Genomic DNA, 14,862 nt, shown 5'->3' with positions numbered 1-14,862 from the left:
CCATGCCGGCCTCCTCCAGCTGCTTAAGGATCTTCGGGATGAACGACACGTGGGCATTTAAGAAGACCAAACTGAGCTTGATGTCCGCCTTTCCGAACAGGTCCTTGGCACTCCGGATTGCCATCGCGTCGTCATCGTTCAGCTGGTCCACAATGTCCTTGACGGCCTCGAAGTGCTCGGCGTAAAACACCTCGGCGTCAATCCACGTCCCCCACCGAGTCAGAATGGGCTCCGGGGGGAGAGAAAGATTGGGCTGCTGCTCCTTCCAAAAGACAACACGCGACGGGGCTTTGACGAACACCTTCTTCGTCGTGGCAATCAGGTCGTTGACGTCCTTGAACATTTCTCGGACTGTCTCGCAGACACGGTGGAGCGCGTGGGCAATGCAAGTCACATGCAGCAAGTCCGGGAAGAGTTCCTTCAGGGCATGGCCAGCCTTGATCATATAGGCCGCGGCGTCGCTGACGAGGACCTTGAGGCACTCCGGCTTGAAATCAGGCCAAAGATCCATCGGCGTGTCCATCGGCGTGTCATTGGCGTGTCATTGACTGCACGCACGATCTCCCCGGAGTTGGTCTTCTCCAGAAACATGCACTGGACGAGGTGGGGACGAAAGTACCCCTCCTTGGACAAGCGTCCCGCGATGATGTTGGCCACATATCGACCTGCCGAATCGGTCGTCTCGTCGACGGACAGCCAGATGGGCTGCTGTCCGAGGTCGGCACGGATCCCCGCCAAGGCCTCGTCGTAGCACTTGTCGAGGTAGTGCTTTCGAATCCAGCTTTCATCGGGGATCTGGAGAGTGATGTGCTTCTCCAGGAACGACCGGAGGGCAGGGTTTTCCAATTTCGACCATGGGATGCCAGCGGCCAGCATGGCCTGGCACAGCTCCTGAGCCACGACGTCGCACTTGTGCCTCTTTCCGCCACCAAAGTCCTCCATGGTGGCTTGCGTGACCGTCCTCTTCTTCTTCAAGGCCAAGTTGCTCTTGTGGTGGTCTCCTCGGACATGTTGGGCCAGCTCAGACTTCTGCTTCGCCCGGAAAGTCTTTTCACAAGCTCGACAGAAAGCCGTGTCACTCGACACGTACTTGAAGGTGGCCCCATCGCCGCCAGCGTTGAATTCCTTCAGCCACTTGTCACGAAGAGCAGCACTCATCTTGATAGGAGACTTGTTCACACTTTGTGTACACTCTCTCACTGTAGTACACCGCCCCACTGCTGTACACGCTGGGGACGCAACGCACGCAAGTGGACGCAACGTTTTGTTTTTGAGATCGATCGCAGTTAAAAATTTCGATCGCAGTTACAAATTTCGATCGCAGTTTAAAATTTCGAAAAATTCCCTAATTTTTTTTAGCGTTGCCAGACATTTTCGACCAAAAAGGGCATTTTATTTTATTTTTCCCGAAAAAGGGCGAAATTCTTTTTTTCTCCGAAAATAGCAAAATAATTTTTTTGCGCGCAAAAAAGCCGTTTTATGTGAAAAAATATTTTTTAATTTTTCACATAAAAATCCGATGTGCAGCCATGACACACAAAAACGTACTCCGCTGTGCGAAGCGCTGGGGGGACCTAGGACTGGGGGTCACCGTGGTGGGATGTTGGCACGGGGGCAAACCGTCGGGCGGTCTCCTGGAGGTCCGAGCGCTGGCGAGCTGCGGACCAGGGACTGGTAGCGTCGGGCACGAATTCGCCCGGGATGCGTAGCGGCTGGCCGTAGACCAGCTCAGCAGTGGACGCCCGGTAGTCCTCCTTGGGGGCCGTGCGGAGGCCCAAAAGGACCCACGGTAGCCGGTCGGTCCAGCCGCCGTCCTGAAGGCCGGCCATGAGCGCGGCCTTCATGGAACGGTAGAACTGCTCGCACAACCCATTGGCTTGAGGGTGGTAGGCCGTGGTACGGTGGAGCCTGACCCCCAGGTTGCGGGCGACCGCGCCCCACAGCTCGGAGGTGAACTGCGGCCCGCGGTCCGAAGAGATGTCCGCCGGTGCGCCGAAACGGGCGACCCAGGTGTCGATGAAAGCCTGCGCCACGTCGGCGGTGGTGGTGGAGACGAGGGGAACGGCCTCCGGCCACCTGGTGGTCCTGTCCACCATGGTGAGCAGGTGTGTGAAACCCCGTGATGGGTGGAGGGGTCCCACCAGGTCCACGTTGATGTGGTCGAAACGCCGTTCGGGCATGGTGAAAGGTGCCAGCGGGGCCTGGGTGTGTCAGTGGACCTTGGCCTGTTGGTAGGTCGTGGAGGTGCTGGTCCAATCGCGGACATCCCGTCGAAGGCCGTGCCAGACGAATCGCGCCGACACCAGCTTCTGGGAAGCTTTCCGGCCCGGGTGGGAAAGGCCGTGGAGGGAGGCGAAGATGCGGCGTTGCCAGGTAACGGGCACGATGGGGCGAGGCTGGCCTTGGGAGACGTCGCAGAGCAGGACAGTGTCCGCGAAGGGGACGTCGGCCAGGCGGAGGCCCGTGTCCGCCGCCCGGAGGGCTTGCACCGTGGTGTCAGTGGTCTGGTCAGCCGCCATAAGCGCGAAGTCCACGCCGAGGTGGACCGCGTTCGCGCTGGCCCGACAAAGACAGTCGGCCACGGCGTTGTCTTTGCCGGCGACGTGCCGGATGTCCGTGGTAAACTCCGACACGGCGGAGAGGTGGCGCTGCTGGTGGGCCGACCACGGCTCCGTGACTTTGGCCATTGCGTAAACCAACGGCTTGTGGTCGACGAAAGCCGTGAAGGGTCGGCCCTCCAGGAGGTGGCGGAAATGGCGAACGGCCAGGTGTAGACCGAGGAGCTCGCGGTCAAACGTGCTATATTTGAGCTCGTTCGGCCGGAGTTGCCGGCTGAAAAAAGCGAATGGCTGCCAAACCCCGTTCACCCATTGCTCATGTACGGCGCCCACCGCGTAGTCGGAGGCATCCGTGGTGAGGGCGATGGGAGCGTTGAGCACCGGGTGAGCGAGCAGTGTTGCTTCGGCGAGGGCCCGCTTTGAGCTTGTAAATGCCGCGTCCATGGCTGCGGACCAGACGACGTCGTGTTTGGCCGGCTTGCCCCGGAGGGCTTCGTAGAGGGGCCGCATGAGCTGAGCAGCGCGGGGCACGAAGCGGTGATAGAAATTCACCATTCCGAGGAACTCCTGCAGGGCCTTGATGGAGCGGGGACGCGGAAACGCGGTGATGGCCTCGACCCTGGAAGGCAGCGGCACGGCCCCGTTCTTGGTAATGTGGTGGCCCAAAAAATCAACGGCCGTCGTGCCGAAGTGGCATTTGGCCGGGTTGACGATTAGGCCGTGCTCGCTGAGGCGCCCGAACAGTGTTCGGAGGTGGAGGAGGTGCTCGGCCCGGGACGTGCTGGTGACGAGGATGTCGTCCAGGTAGACGAAGAGGAACGGCAGGTCGCGCAGCACGCCGTCCATCAAGCGCTGGAACGCCTGAGCCGCGTTCTTGAGGCCAAATGGCATTTGAAGGAATTCGAATAAGCCGAATGGCGTGATGACGGCCGTTTTTGGGACGTCGGCCAGCCTGACAGGTACCTGGTGGTATCCCCGTATCAAATCGATCTTCGAAAAAATGACCCGTCCTGCCAAACGGGCGGAGAAGTCTTGAATGTGCGGGATCGGATACCTGTCGGGGGTGGTAACATCGTTAAGGCGGCGGTAGTCGCCACATGGGCGCCAGCCGCCCCCCGGCTTCAGTACGATGTGTAGTGGCGAAGCCCACGCGCTATCGGAGCGCCGCACGATGCCGAGGTGTTCCAAAGCGTCGAACTCGGCTTTGGCCACGGCGAGCTTGGCTGGGTCGAGGCGGCGGGCTCTGGCGTAGACCGGCGGGCCCGTGGTTGGTATGTGGTGCTCGATACCATGTTGTACCGCGACGGCCGAAAACGTCGGCCGCGTGAGGGCCGGGAACTCCACGAGGAGGCGAGCAAACTCGTTCGCTGCCGGGAGGGCACATGCTAGCTCGGTCGGCGCGGAACTGCTCAATGTGCATGCCAGGGAGCTGAAGGTCTCAGCGTTGACGAGGTGACGCCGTTTGACGTCAACCAGCAGCCCGTGTGCGCAGAGGAAGTCGGCGCCCAGCAGAGCCATGGGCACGCTTGCAGTCACAAAAGTCCAATGAAAGCGCTGGCTGCCGAAGCAGAGGGTGACGTTGCGCGGGCCGAAGGTGCGGATGGCCGATCCGTTGGCCGCCACCAAGGAGGGGCCGCAAACCGCGGACTGCCTGTCCTGATCGGAGGCGTGTATGACGCTCAGTTGGGCGCCGGTGTCACACAGGAAGCGCCGTCCGGACGCTTTGTCCCTGATAAAAAGTAAGTTGCCCGTGTGGCCGGCGCTCATGGCTGGTAATGAACGCCGGCCCGGCCGTATCCCGACTTGCCGAAAGTGCACGGGGGTCGGCATGTCCGGGCCTTTTGTCCGAACCTGGCATGGTAGTAACACCACGCCTGGTCAGGTGGAGGCCCCGGTCGTCGTGTTGGAGGCGGTCGGCGCGGCGTAGCGGCCGCCAATTGTGCCGGCAGTTCGGCCGCCGACCGTGCCGGGTGCTCGGGCGCCATGGGCGTTGCTTCGGACGGCGGCGGGCTCCAGGTCGCTGCCCCGATGCGTTGGCCTGCCGAGGAGATCTTGTCGGCTTCCCTGGCGAGGGCGCGGGGATCCGTGATCTGCGTGCTTGCCAGGGCGAGGCATACCTGGCTAGGCAGCTGATGGAGGAACAGCTCTTGAAAAAGAAAATCCGGGGCGTGCTCCCCGAGCAACGAGAGCATGTAATCCATTCGCTCGGACGGGCGTCGGGCGCCTGTCGCCGAGCTCGGGCAGGTCGAGCAGGCGCCGTGCGCGTTCCGCCGATGAGAGGGCGAAAGCGTCGAGGAGGAGCTTCTTGATCGCGCCGTACTTGTCAGCGGCTGGCGGGTGCTGGAGGAGGCTGAGGGCGCAGGCCGCGGTGGCTGAGCCGAGTGCTGCTACCACATGATGGAAGCGGGTGTCGTCGGCGGTGATGCCTCGCAGGGTGAACTGGGAGTCCGCCTGGGTGAACCAAACCGCCGCGTGAGCCTCCCAGAAGGTAGGCAGTTTGAGGGCAACTGCCGTGTCCATGTCGGTAGGTCACCAATGAAGGAGCTGTGCTCCAACTCGAATCGAAAGAATGGACGCGACAAAAAGCTGGGATTCGTCCGAGTTTCTTTATTGCATCAAATCAACTCGGGTAAAACTGAAAAGCCCGTTTATCGGGCAGCATTATATACAAGCACTCGAATATCTCATGCCGGAGCGTTTGCCCTTAAAAGGCGCGACTGGGCGTGTCCGGGAGACCTGGGCGAGTCTGGACATGCCCGGGAACGGCGAGACTGAGCGTCTCCGGGCGGTCTAGGCGAGCCCTGCACAGCGATCGCTCCGTGGTTGCGTCCTCGGCAGGTGTAAGGCGATTGTGTATGTTCAGCGGCAACCGCTACAACGCGCTCTTTATTGTGAGGCAGTTGCAGGAGAAGTACATGGAGAAGAGGAAGAAGATGTTTCTTGGGTTTGTTGATCTGGAGAAAGCATTCGATAGGGTTCCACGCGAAGTATTGACATGGGCATTGAGGAAGTTAGAAGTGGAGGAATGGTTGATCAGAGTTGTGATGGCAATGTACAAAAGAGCGCGCACAGCTGTAAGGACGAAGGACGGGAACAGTGGTGAGTTTGAGGTGAAGGTGGGAGTGCATCAGGGGTCGGTAATAAGTCCACTACTATTTGTAGCTGTGATGGAGGTGCTGGCTCAGAACGTAAAGGAGGGTTTACCGTGGGAGTTGTTGTATGCAGATGATCTGGTGTTGATTGCAGAAAGTATGGATGGACTGAAGGAAAAGATGAACAAGTGGAAGGAATGTATGGAGACAAAAGGTCTGAAAGTGAATATAGGAAAGACGAAGGTGATGGCAAGTGGTAAAGCATGTGGTGAGGTGGAAAGAACTGGGAAGTGGCCATGTGCTGTGTGCAGTAAGGGTGTCGGAGTGAACTCCATTCAATGTGCAATGTGCACTGAGTGGGTTCATCAAAAATGTAGTGGTCTAAGAGGGTCATTAACCAGTGTGGGGGCTACATTCAAATGTAAGGTGTGCACAGAGGGAGCTGCAGATGGAGGAAATGTTGAGTTGGATCTTGGAGACGGCGTGAAGCTGGAAGGTGTGAAAACATTTTGCTACCTCGGAGACATGCTGAATGGAGAAGGTGGATCAGACACGGCAACGGTTGCTCGAGTGAGATGTGCATGGAAGAAGTTTCGGGAACTGAGTGGCGTGCTGATGAGGAGGGGAGTGTCGTTGAAGCTGAAGGGAAAGGTGTATGCTGCATGTGTGAGAAGTGTTATGATTTATGGGAGCGAGACATGGGTCATGAATGTTGAGCAGCAACGAAGGCTGGAAAGGGTGGAAATGCGAATGGTTCGGTGGATGTGCGGAGTATAGTTGAGAGAGAGGAAGACAAATGATGAATTGCGAAAGATGATGTGAATAGAGCCTGTGATTGATGCTGTGAAGAGGAACAGGTTGAGATGGTTTGGTCATGTGTTGAGGAAGGATGAAAGTGACTGGTTGAGAAGAGTGATGGAAATGAATGTAGAAGGAAGTAGAGGACGGGGAAGACCGAGAAAGACTTGGCTAAAGATGGTGGAAGAAGAAATGCGAGCAAGGGGGTTAACAAGGAGAGATGCAGAAAATAGGGCAAAATGGAGAAATTGTCATGGGGACCGCAAGGCTAACGCCCGCTCTAGTAGGGAAAATGGCCTTAAAATGCATGTTGTTGTTGTTGTTGTGTTGTTGTGCTGGGATCTCGAGATGAAACATGCACGATTGGTTGATTGTTCTTTAACTTTCTTAATTACTTTGTGGTACATCACAATTTATTGAATTGAAATGGAGCCATAAATTGCTTTCACTATAGTCTTTGCAAGATTTATCACTGATGAATATGTCTTACTTGCTTATTTATATCTACCTGAACAGGCTATGTCGCCACCTCCTGTGCCTGTGGCATGGCCTGCGGCTCATGGGACATTCAGAACGATATCAAGTGCCACTGTCAGTGCGCTGGCATCGACTGGACAAGTGCTCGCTGCTGCAAGCTTGCCAATTGATGGGGGTAGCACCTTCAGTTACCTTCACACACATTCACAGCACAAGCAACCACCATGGACACTCAGCACAAGCAACCATCATAGACACTCAAATCACAATCAACCGTCATACACACTCACAGCACAAGCAACCATCATACACACTCACAGTACAAGAAACCACACACACACACACACACACACACACACACACACACACACACACACACACACACACACACACTCACACACACATACACACACAAATACTCACAGCACAAGCAACCATCATAGACACTCACATCACAAGCAACCACACACATACACACTCACAGCATCATCAGCAACCATTATACACATGCACAGCATCATCCACAATTTATCAAACAATCTCACAGCATCAACCATCAGACACATTCACAGCATTACCAGCTATCTTCATAGATATGGTCACATGACTATGCACCAGAATCTTTGAATAGTCATGATGTTGATTTTCATTTCTTAATTAAATTAATAACCCAATTACGGAAAACATTGATTCATTAATTCCCATTTTGTGATGATTCATTTTGTTTGATTGCATTTCTGCATTTGCTACAATTAGCAAATAAATTGCCTTTAAAACCTTATAATTGTGAAATGCTTTTGAAGATACATTCGCAGTCTGAATGAAAATGTATTAAATACACATCCTTACATGTCAAGAGCTGTCGGGATAGTTCAGAGGTATTTGTGTGTCAAAATTTTGGGGGTGGAAGCACTAATTTGGGGGTGGAAAGGAGGTAGATGTGCCAGGCTATTAATCCAAAGGATTATTCAGGGAAATAAAATACCGTGAACAACAAATCTGCTGACAGGAAGGCGTACTCCGCGTTGCGTCGCCCCCTGCTGGCATCGAATAATCACAGACACCGTAATTAATTTAATCTTATTGGTTTTCACTGCAGGAACTACTTGGGAACTCATATCAGGTGCAAATAAAATCTGAGCCCATCTACTGAGAGGAACGTTTGTTTCCACCAGGTAGGATCGTTCGGATTGCTTCATCATCAATAGAGTTCGTGAGGGATTTCATTACCTTTCCAGGATCGCGACTTTTGCCTCTTCTCAAAAAGTATTCAAATGATTTCAATAAAACTTGGTCGAAGGTGAGACCCGGGACATTGCCGCCATCTTTACGGCATGCCCTGGTATGTATATGAATGTCCTTCACAGACGTACACCAATCAGAGCTGAAGATTTGGTCACATGACAGGGGTGATGTGACGTGATTACGTTTGAGATGTCATTACGGTTTACGGCGTACGTGGCTGACTCTCCACACTCCGCCATTTTGATTCCTATGCTGTTCAGGCCGAACATATCGTCGAACCTGTCATATATCACAATCGCCGTGCTCTACCTTTACGCTTCACAATCGCCATGCTCTACTTTTACGCTTCACAATCGCCATGCTCTACCTTTACATTTCACAATCGCCATGCCCTACGTTTGCGCTTCACAATCGCCATGCTCTACTTTTACGCTTCACAATCGCCATGCTCTACTTTTACGCTTCACAATCGCCATGCTCTACCTTTACATTTCACAATCGCCATGCCCTACGTTTGCGCTTCACAATCGCCATGCTCTACCTTTACGCTTCACAATCGCCATGCTCTACCTTTACGCTTCACAATCGCCATGCTCTACCTTTACATTTCACAATCGCCATTCTCTACGTTTACGCTTCACAATCGCCATGCTCTACCTTTACACTTCACAATCGCCATGCTCTACCTTTACACTTCACAATCGCCATGCTCTATCTTTACACTTCACAATCGCCATGCTCTACCTTTCGTTTACGCTTCACAATCGCCATGCTCTACCTTTACGCTTCACAATCGCCATGCTCTACCTTTACGCTTCACAATCGCCATGCTCTACGTTTACGCTTCACATTCGCCATGCTCTACCTTTACGCTTCACAATCGCCATGCTCTACGTTTACGCTTCACAATCGCCATGCTCTACCTTTACGCTTCACAATCGCCATGCTCTACTTTTACGCTTCACAATCGCCATGCTCTACCTTTACGCTTCACAATCGCCATGCTCTACGTTTACGCTTCACATTCGCCATGCTCTACCTTTACGCTTCACAATCGCCATGCACTACCTTTACGCTTCACAATCGCCATGCTCTACCTTTACGCTTCACAATCGCCATGCTCCACCTTTACGCTTCACAATCGCCATGCTCTACCTTTACGCTTCACAATCGCCATGCTCTACCTTTACGCTTCACAATCGCCATGCTCTACCTTTATGCTTCACAATCGCCATGCTCTACCTTTACACTTCACAATCGCCATGCTCTACCTTTACGCTTCACAATCGCCATGCTCTACCTTTACGCTTCACAATCGCCATGCGCTACCTTTACACTTCACAATCGCCATGCGCTACCTTTACATTTCACAATCGCCATGCTCTACCTTTACACTTCACAATCGCCATGCGCTACCTTTCCTTTACGCTTCACAATCGCCATGCTCTACCTTTCCTTTACGCTTCACAATCGCCATGCTCTACCTTTACGCTTCACAATCGCCATGCTCCACCTTTACGCTTCACAATCGCCATGCTCTACCTTTACGCTTCACAATCGCCATGCTCTACCTTTACGCTTCACAATCGCCATGCTCTACCTTTACGCTTCACAATCGCCATGCTCTACCTTTACGCTTCACAATCGCCATGCGCTACCTTTACGCTTCACAATCGCCATGCTCTACCTTTACGCCTCACAATCGCCATGCACTACCTTTACGCTTCACAATCGCCATGCTCTACCTTTACGCTTCACAATCGCCATGCTCTACCTTTACGCTTCACAATCGCCATGCTCTACCTTTACGTTTCACAATCGCCATGCTCTACCTTTACGCTTCACAATCGCCATGCTCTACCTTTACACTTCACAATCGCCATGCCCTACCTTTCCTTTACGCTTCACAATCGCCATGCTCTACCTTTACGCTTCACAATCGCCATGCTCTACCTTTACACTTCACAATCGCCATGCTCTACCTTTACGCTTCACAATCGCCATGCTCTACCTTTACGCTTCACAATCGCCATGCTCTACCTTTACGCTTCACAATCGCCATGCTCTACCTTTACGTTTCACAATCGCCATGCTCTACCTTTACGTTTCACAATCGCCATGCTCAACCTTTACGCTTCACAATCGCCATGCTCTACCTTTATACTTCACAATCGCCATGCGCTACCTTTCCTTTACGCTTCACAATCGCCATGCTCTACCTCACCTTCAGGCCGCTTGGAACAAATTTGTTCAGGTTTCTTAATACTGTGGTATCGTTTTTGTAAAAATAATGATAACGTTAATAATAATAATATAACAAATATAATCGTAACACCGCAATCCCTTTGTCATGACTGCAAAGTTACTGGATCAAAGCGGTGTATGGTTGGTTCATTGTTGATTCGAAACAGAATAAACCAGTGTCTCAATGCAATCTCTTCACTTCCATGGTGACAGACAGCTTAGAAACTTAGAGTACCGGTACTTCAAAAAAAAAATAATTAAATACTTACATTATTTGCTAACTGGTATCCCCCTGCCCAGGTTATACTATATCCTCTTCAACTAAAGTATCAAACAACATACTTTGCATAGTATCGTGCATAGCACGATACCTGCGAAATACCTAAAATAAGTTGTTGGCCTATGATGACCTCAAAAATTATTGGTGGTTGGATTCAGTGACCAGATATGCAAATCCTCTTAAAATTTCAAGTCAATCGGATAAAAATTGAGGCTTTTAGAAATTTGACACAGTTGGTGACCTTTGGCCTATGTTGACCCAGAGCCCTTTAAATTTCAAGTCAATCGGATAAAAATTGAGGATTTTAGAAATTTGACACAGTTGGTGACCTTTGGCCTATGTTGACCCAGAGCCCTTTATACACAGAGTTTGGCCAACTCGGTAACAGGCGCCATGTTGGAGCCCTACATCAAGTGTATAAAGGGCTCTGTGTTGACCTATATTGACCTTTTGACCCCAAAAACAATAGGCTTCTTACTTATGACCAACTTTATCATTTGGTGAAGTTTTGTGAAGATCGGTTGAAGATTGTGACCTGCAGGCAACTGACAGACAAACAGAGACAGACAGAATATCGCACAAGATCAACCAATATAGTTGAAACATCTTGGATTTTCGCAAGTAACAAGACCGATGTTAGACTTTCGGTCTTGTTTATTTATTATAACGAGCTGCTAATCTGGTGAGAAACTATCAGGGTGTTTTTGGTCTTTTGCAACTTGTAATTAGACTTAGAATCCCTCACGAAGCTCGTTTATTTATATTGACGATGGAGTAATCCGAAGGAACATTCAAACTGTGATAAACGTCCTTAAAATGACAGGTCAGCACGGAAAGTCTGAGTGAGGCTCCATTGGCGCCATTGAGAACACAAAGATCCCCAGGTAGGAGGTGTGATTGTGATCAGGCAGGTGACCCGAGGCACCATGGATGTAAATGTCGACCTGTGGGAAACTGTTTCTTATCGACCTCCAAGGAGTGCTTGCATCTGATAACGGCTTTTACTCGGACAAGGACACCATGCTATTCTTCCATATCCCCGTGCAGCGCAGGTATGAGTATGACCATCAACCTATACGCACCTGAGTCTCTCTTTGTACAAGTTATATGCAGATTGACAGGTGTAACTGAAATAGTTTGATGGAGTTTAATTTTTTTTGACTGTGACGTCACATCAGTCTTGTTCATAGAGCAGTCGGAAAAAGGCTCAAACAATTCTGTTCTTTTCTGATCTCTTGTTATAGGAAAACTAAAAAGGTTGAATTAAATTGGTAGAGCTGGCAACGGTGCCCGCCCTAGTGGTGGGGCTTCAATTGGGAGGCCCAAATGAAAAGGTAAAATATCAGAAATTGAAGGCTTTTTTTTATTATTATAAACGATTTATATAAACATCCGTTAAATCATATCACACGCAAGTCATCAACATCTAAACAGTATTTTTTAGAATTTCAACAAAAGCCACATCACTGTTCATATCGGTTAATATTATTCCATGGTGTTTGGAAAAACTGGAAAATTGGAAAATTGGGAAAAATTGGAAAAACAATGTAGCCCATTTTACTCCAGGGGGTCCCGGGATTACCCACCCAAAATATCGTTGCGATCGGTTAAGCCGTTTTTGCGTTACCTTCGAACGGACGGACGGACAGACCTTTGGTGAATTATAGTAAGTTAAGGTCTTTAAAGAAATCCGCTGCTTACATTTTGAAGGGATTATATCTCTTCCTGTCCACTAGAAATCTGATCTGAAAAACAGGGAGGCCAAGAAAACCTGACATATTTATATTTATTGTAAAAAGAGCCTTTCAGCAGAAGAATAAGCCTACCTTTTAAAGTGTGTACGTACCAGTCGTACCATATTTACCGCTACCACCAAACGTGGATTCGGAGGTTATGTTTTCACCCCTGTCTCTTTGTCGGTCTGTGAACAGGATATCTCAAAAAGTTGTGGACGTATTCGGAGGAAATTTTGTGGACAGGATGGGTGTGTGACGAGGACGAATTGATCCGATTTTGGTGAAGATCCGAATCCTGATCCGCATACTAGAACTTTAAGTGATTCTTCACCATTGAGAGATGGGGCTAAAACGAAGCTATGTAGCAAGATATTTCAAAAAGTTGTGGACAGGTTATGACAAAACTAGGTGGATGAGTTGGTTCGGGGACAAGAACAAGCCGATTCGATTTTAGTTCAAGTCCGGATCCATATCAGGCTTATCACTGGGATGCAAAATGTAAACTGTTCCGTCTGGCAAAGGTGTGCCATTCTAGTTTGGGCATCGGTTGCCAATGAATCACCGAGTGTCTGCAGGTGGTCCGTCTCAAGAATCCACTGTGGGATGGATGCTTGTGCTCTGCGCGTAATCGATAGTTTTTTGTGGTGTTATTACGTGTTACAACATCCAGGCCGTTTGCTGGTAGACCGCCATTTTGGAGGAGACAAAAACAAACAAAAGAATGTACAAAAATGATCCCTGTCCAAATGTGGGATGTGGGAATCCAAATCATTTTTTCACAAACAAACATTTCACAAACTTTCATGGAACAATATCACTAAGTTCAAGAACCACTTGGATTTTGTTCGGAAATATGCGCAAATCATTCTTCAACATGGTCTGAAGGGATGTTCTCTTTATGGTCGATGCTTGTGACGGTTTTCTTGTCGAACAGGATGGACCACGCTGAACAAATACACACAAAACTGCAATATTATTCATCGTACAGACGCTTCTGGGTCGTCCTGGGAGAGGCGAGAATTGTGTACTGGAAGTTTCACAAAACCTCTTGGCATGTTGAGAGTATTTTGTTCCTTGAAGGATGTTTTCTTTATTTTGAACATTGTAAATTATTTTGAAGTATCTTTGAACTGGAATTATTGAACCGGACTTGAAATATCCAGGATCTTTGCAGGAGTTCCAGGATCCTTGCTCTTTTGCTGTTTGTCCACTTATTCATGTTACTAGGTTTGTAAATCTTACAGGAGTCCCGTATAATCTGCAGTAGAAAAAAAATAGCATTGCTTATAGGATTTGTCTATAAGTTAAAATGCGTCCAGCATTTTTTGGCCACCCTGTATGTACTCGTAGCTCGCCAAATGGCAGTAGAGTTGCTCCCATAAAAATGCTGAAAGGTTTTTTTTGTGAATAATGTTGAGGCTCATGGAAGAGCGAGAACATAGAACAGATCAGGACATAACGGATCAAAAGGAACGGTACAAAGACATGGACGAAACACCGACAGCAGCGTTGAGGGACAAAATCGGAATGTGGGAATGAATGAGGGGGTAGGAGAGGACACATGGGGTGGACAAGATGCATACAGCCACAAACTTTCAGGAAGAAAAAAAACCTGGAAACTTGTTAAGAGGAGGGCTTGGGGAGGGTCAAAGGTGAAGAGCATCCTGTGCCTTTAAGAGGGCCTGGTTTCTTTTCTTCATACTAATATGTCTCCAAATAAGGTTTTGTAGTGCTTTGGAAATTCAGTGGTTTGAGTCATTCAGGCTGTATGAGTATGCAACCAGCAAAACGAGCACCTGCTCGTGCAGTTAAAGGTATTTCGAGTCTTGGTGTGTCAGATTATCGTAGAGTCATGAGAGATTTTATTTATGATCAAAGTATAACCCATTTGAGTCAAATACAGTATGACTGCATTCCATAGGTTAAGCCATACTAGGGCATTTTCCATTGTTAAAAATCAAATGGGAAAAACACTCAATGTACATCAAACACAAAATCCAAAACTCCAGTAATGAAGAATTTTATTGTGGTAAACTTCACTGCATGTAAAAGCCAGTGTTGTAAAGAAAGAAAGACCCCTGAGATGTAAAGCAAATGAGAGCTAATTCCTAACTGATCAACTGTAAATTCAAGTAATTTTAATGTCAACATTTAAATTGCACATTGAGAGGCGTCTCTTGATTTTAATGCAACGTTTGACTACTGGTCCACAAACTGTCTGTTTCCTTACATTGGTACAGGTTCAGTGCCTTCTACTGCAGGTTCAGTGCCTTCTACTGCAGGTTCAGTGCCTTCTACTGCAGGTTCAGTGCCTTCTACTGCAGGTTCAGTGCCTTCTACTGCAGGTTCAGTGCCTTCTACTGCAGGTTCAGTGCCTTCTACTGCAGGTTCAGTGGCTTCTACTGCAGGTTCAGTGCCTTCTACTGCAGGTT

General features: G+C 49.7%; 2 protein-coding genes across 2 annotated transcripts in view; one reads left to right on the top strand and one right to left on the bottom strand.

Moving 5' to 3' along the window:
- LOC137431492 (uncharacterized) overlaps positions 1 to 7,709 on the top strand; it is a 33,547-nt gene extending 25,838 nt beyond the window's left edge. The window contains exon 5 of the mRNA XM_068122854.2: positions 6,965 to 7,709. Coding sequence (XP_067978955.2) covers positions 6,965 to 7,095 — 131 coding nt within the window. The 3' untranslated portion in view covers positions 7,096 to 7,709. The remainder of the gene's footprint in view (positions 1 to 6,964) is intronic.
- A 6,726-nt stretch (positions 7,710 to 14,435) lies between these two features.
- The window catches only part of LOC137430806 (leucine-rich repeat-containing protein 3-like), a 3,941-nt gene continuing 3,514 nt past the window's right edge, over positions 14,436 to 14,862 (bottom strand). The window contains exon 4 of the mRNA XM_078781150.1: positions 14,436 to 14,832. Within this exon, the coding sequence (XP_078637276.1) occupies positions 14,830 to 14,832 (3 nt within the window). The 3' untranslated portion in view covers positions 14,436 to 14,829. The remainder of the gene's footprint in view (positions 14,833 to 14,862) is intronic.

Source organism: Myxine glutinosa, chromosome 7 (assembly GCF_964187855.1).
Source record: "Myxine glutinosa chromosome 7, kmMyxGlut1.1, whole genome shotgun sequence".
Lineage (NCBI taxonomy): Eukaryota > Metazoa > Chordata > Myxini > Myxiniformes > Myxinidae > Myxine > Myxine glutinosa.
The sequence above is the reverse complement of the archived record's forward strand: the minus strand, read 5'-3'. Positions and strand labels throughout refer to the sequence as shown.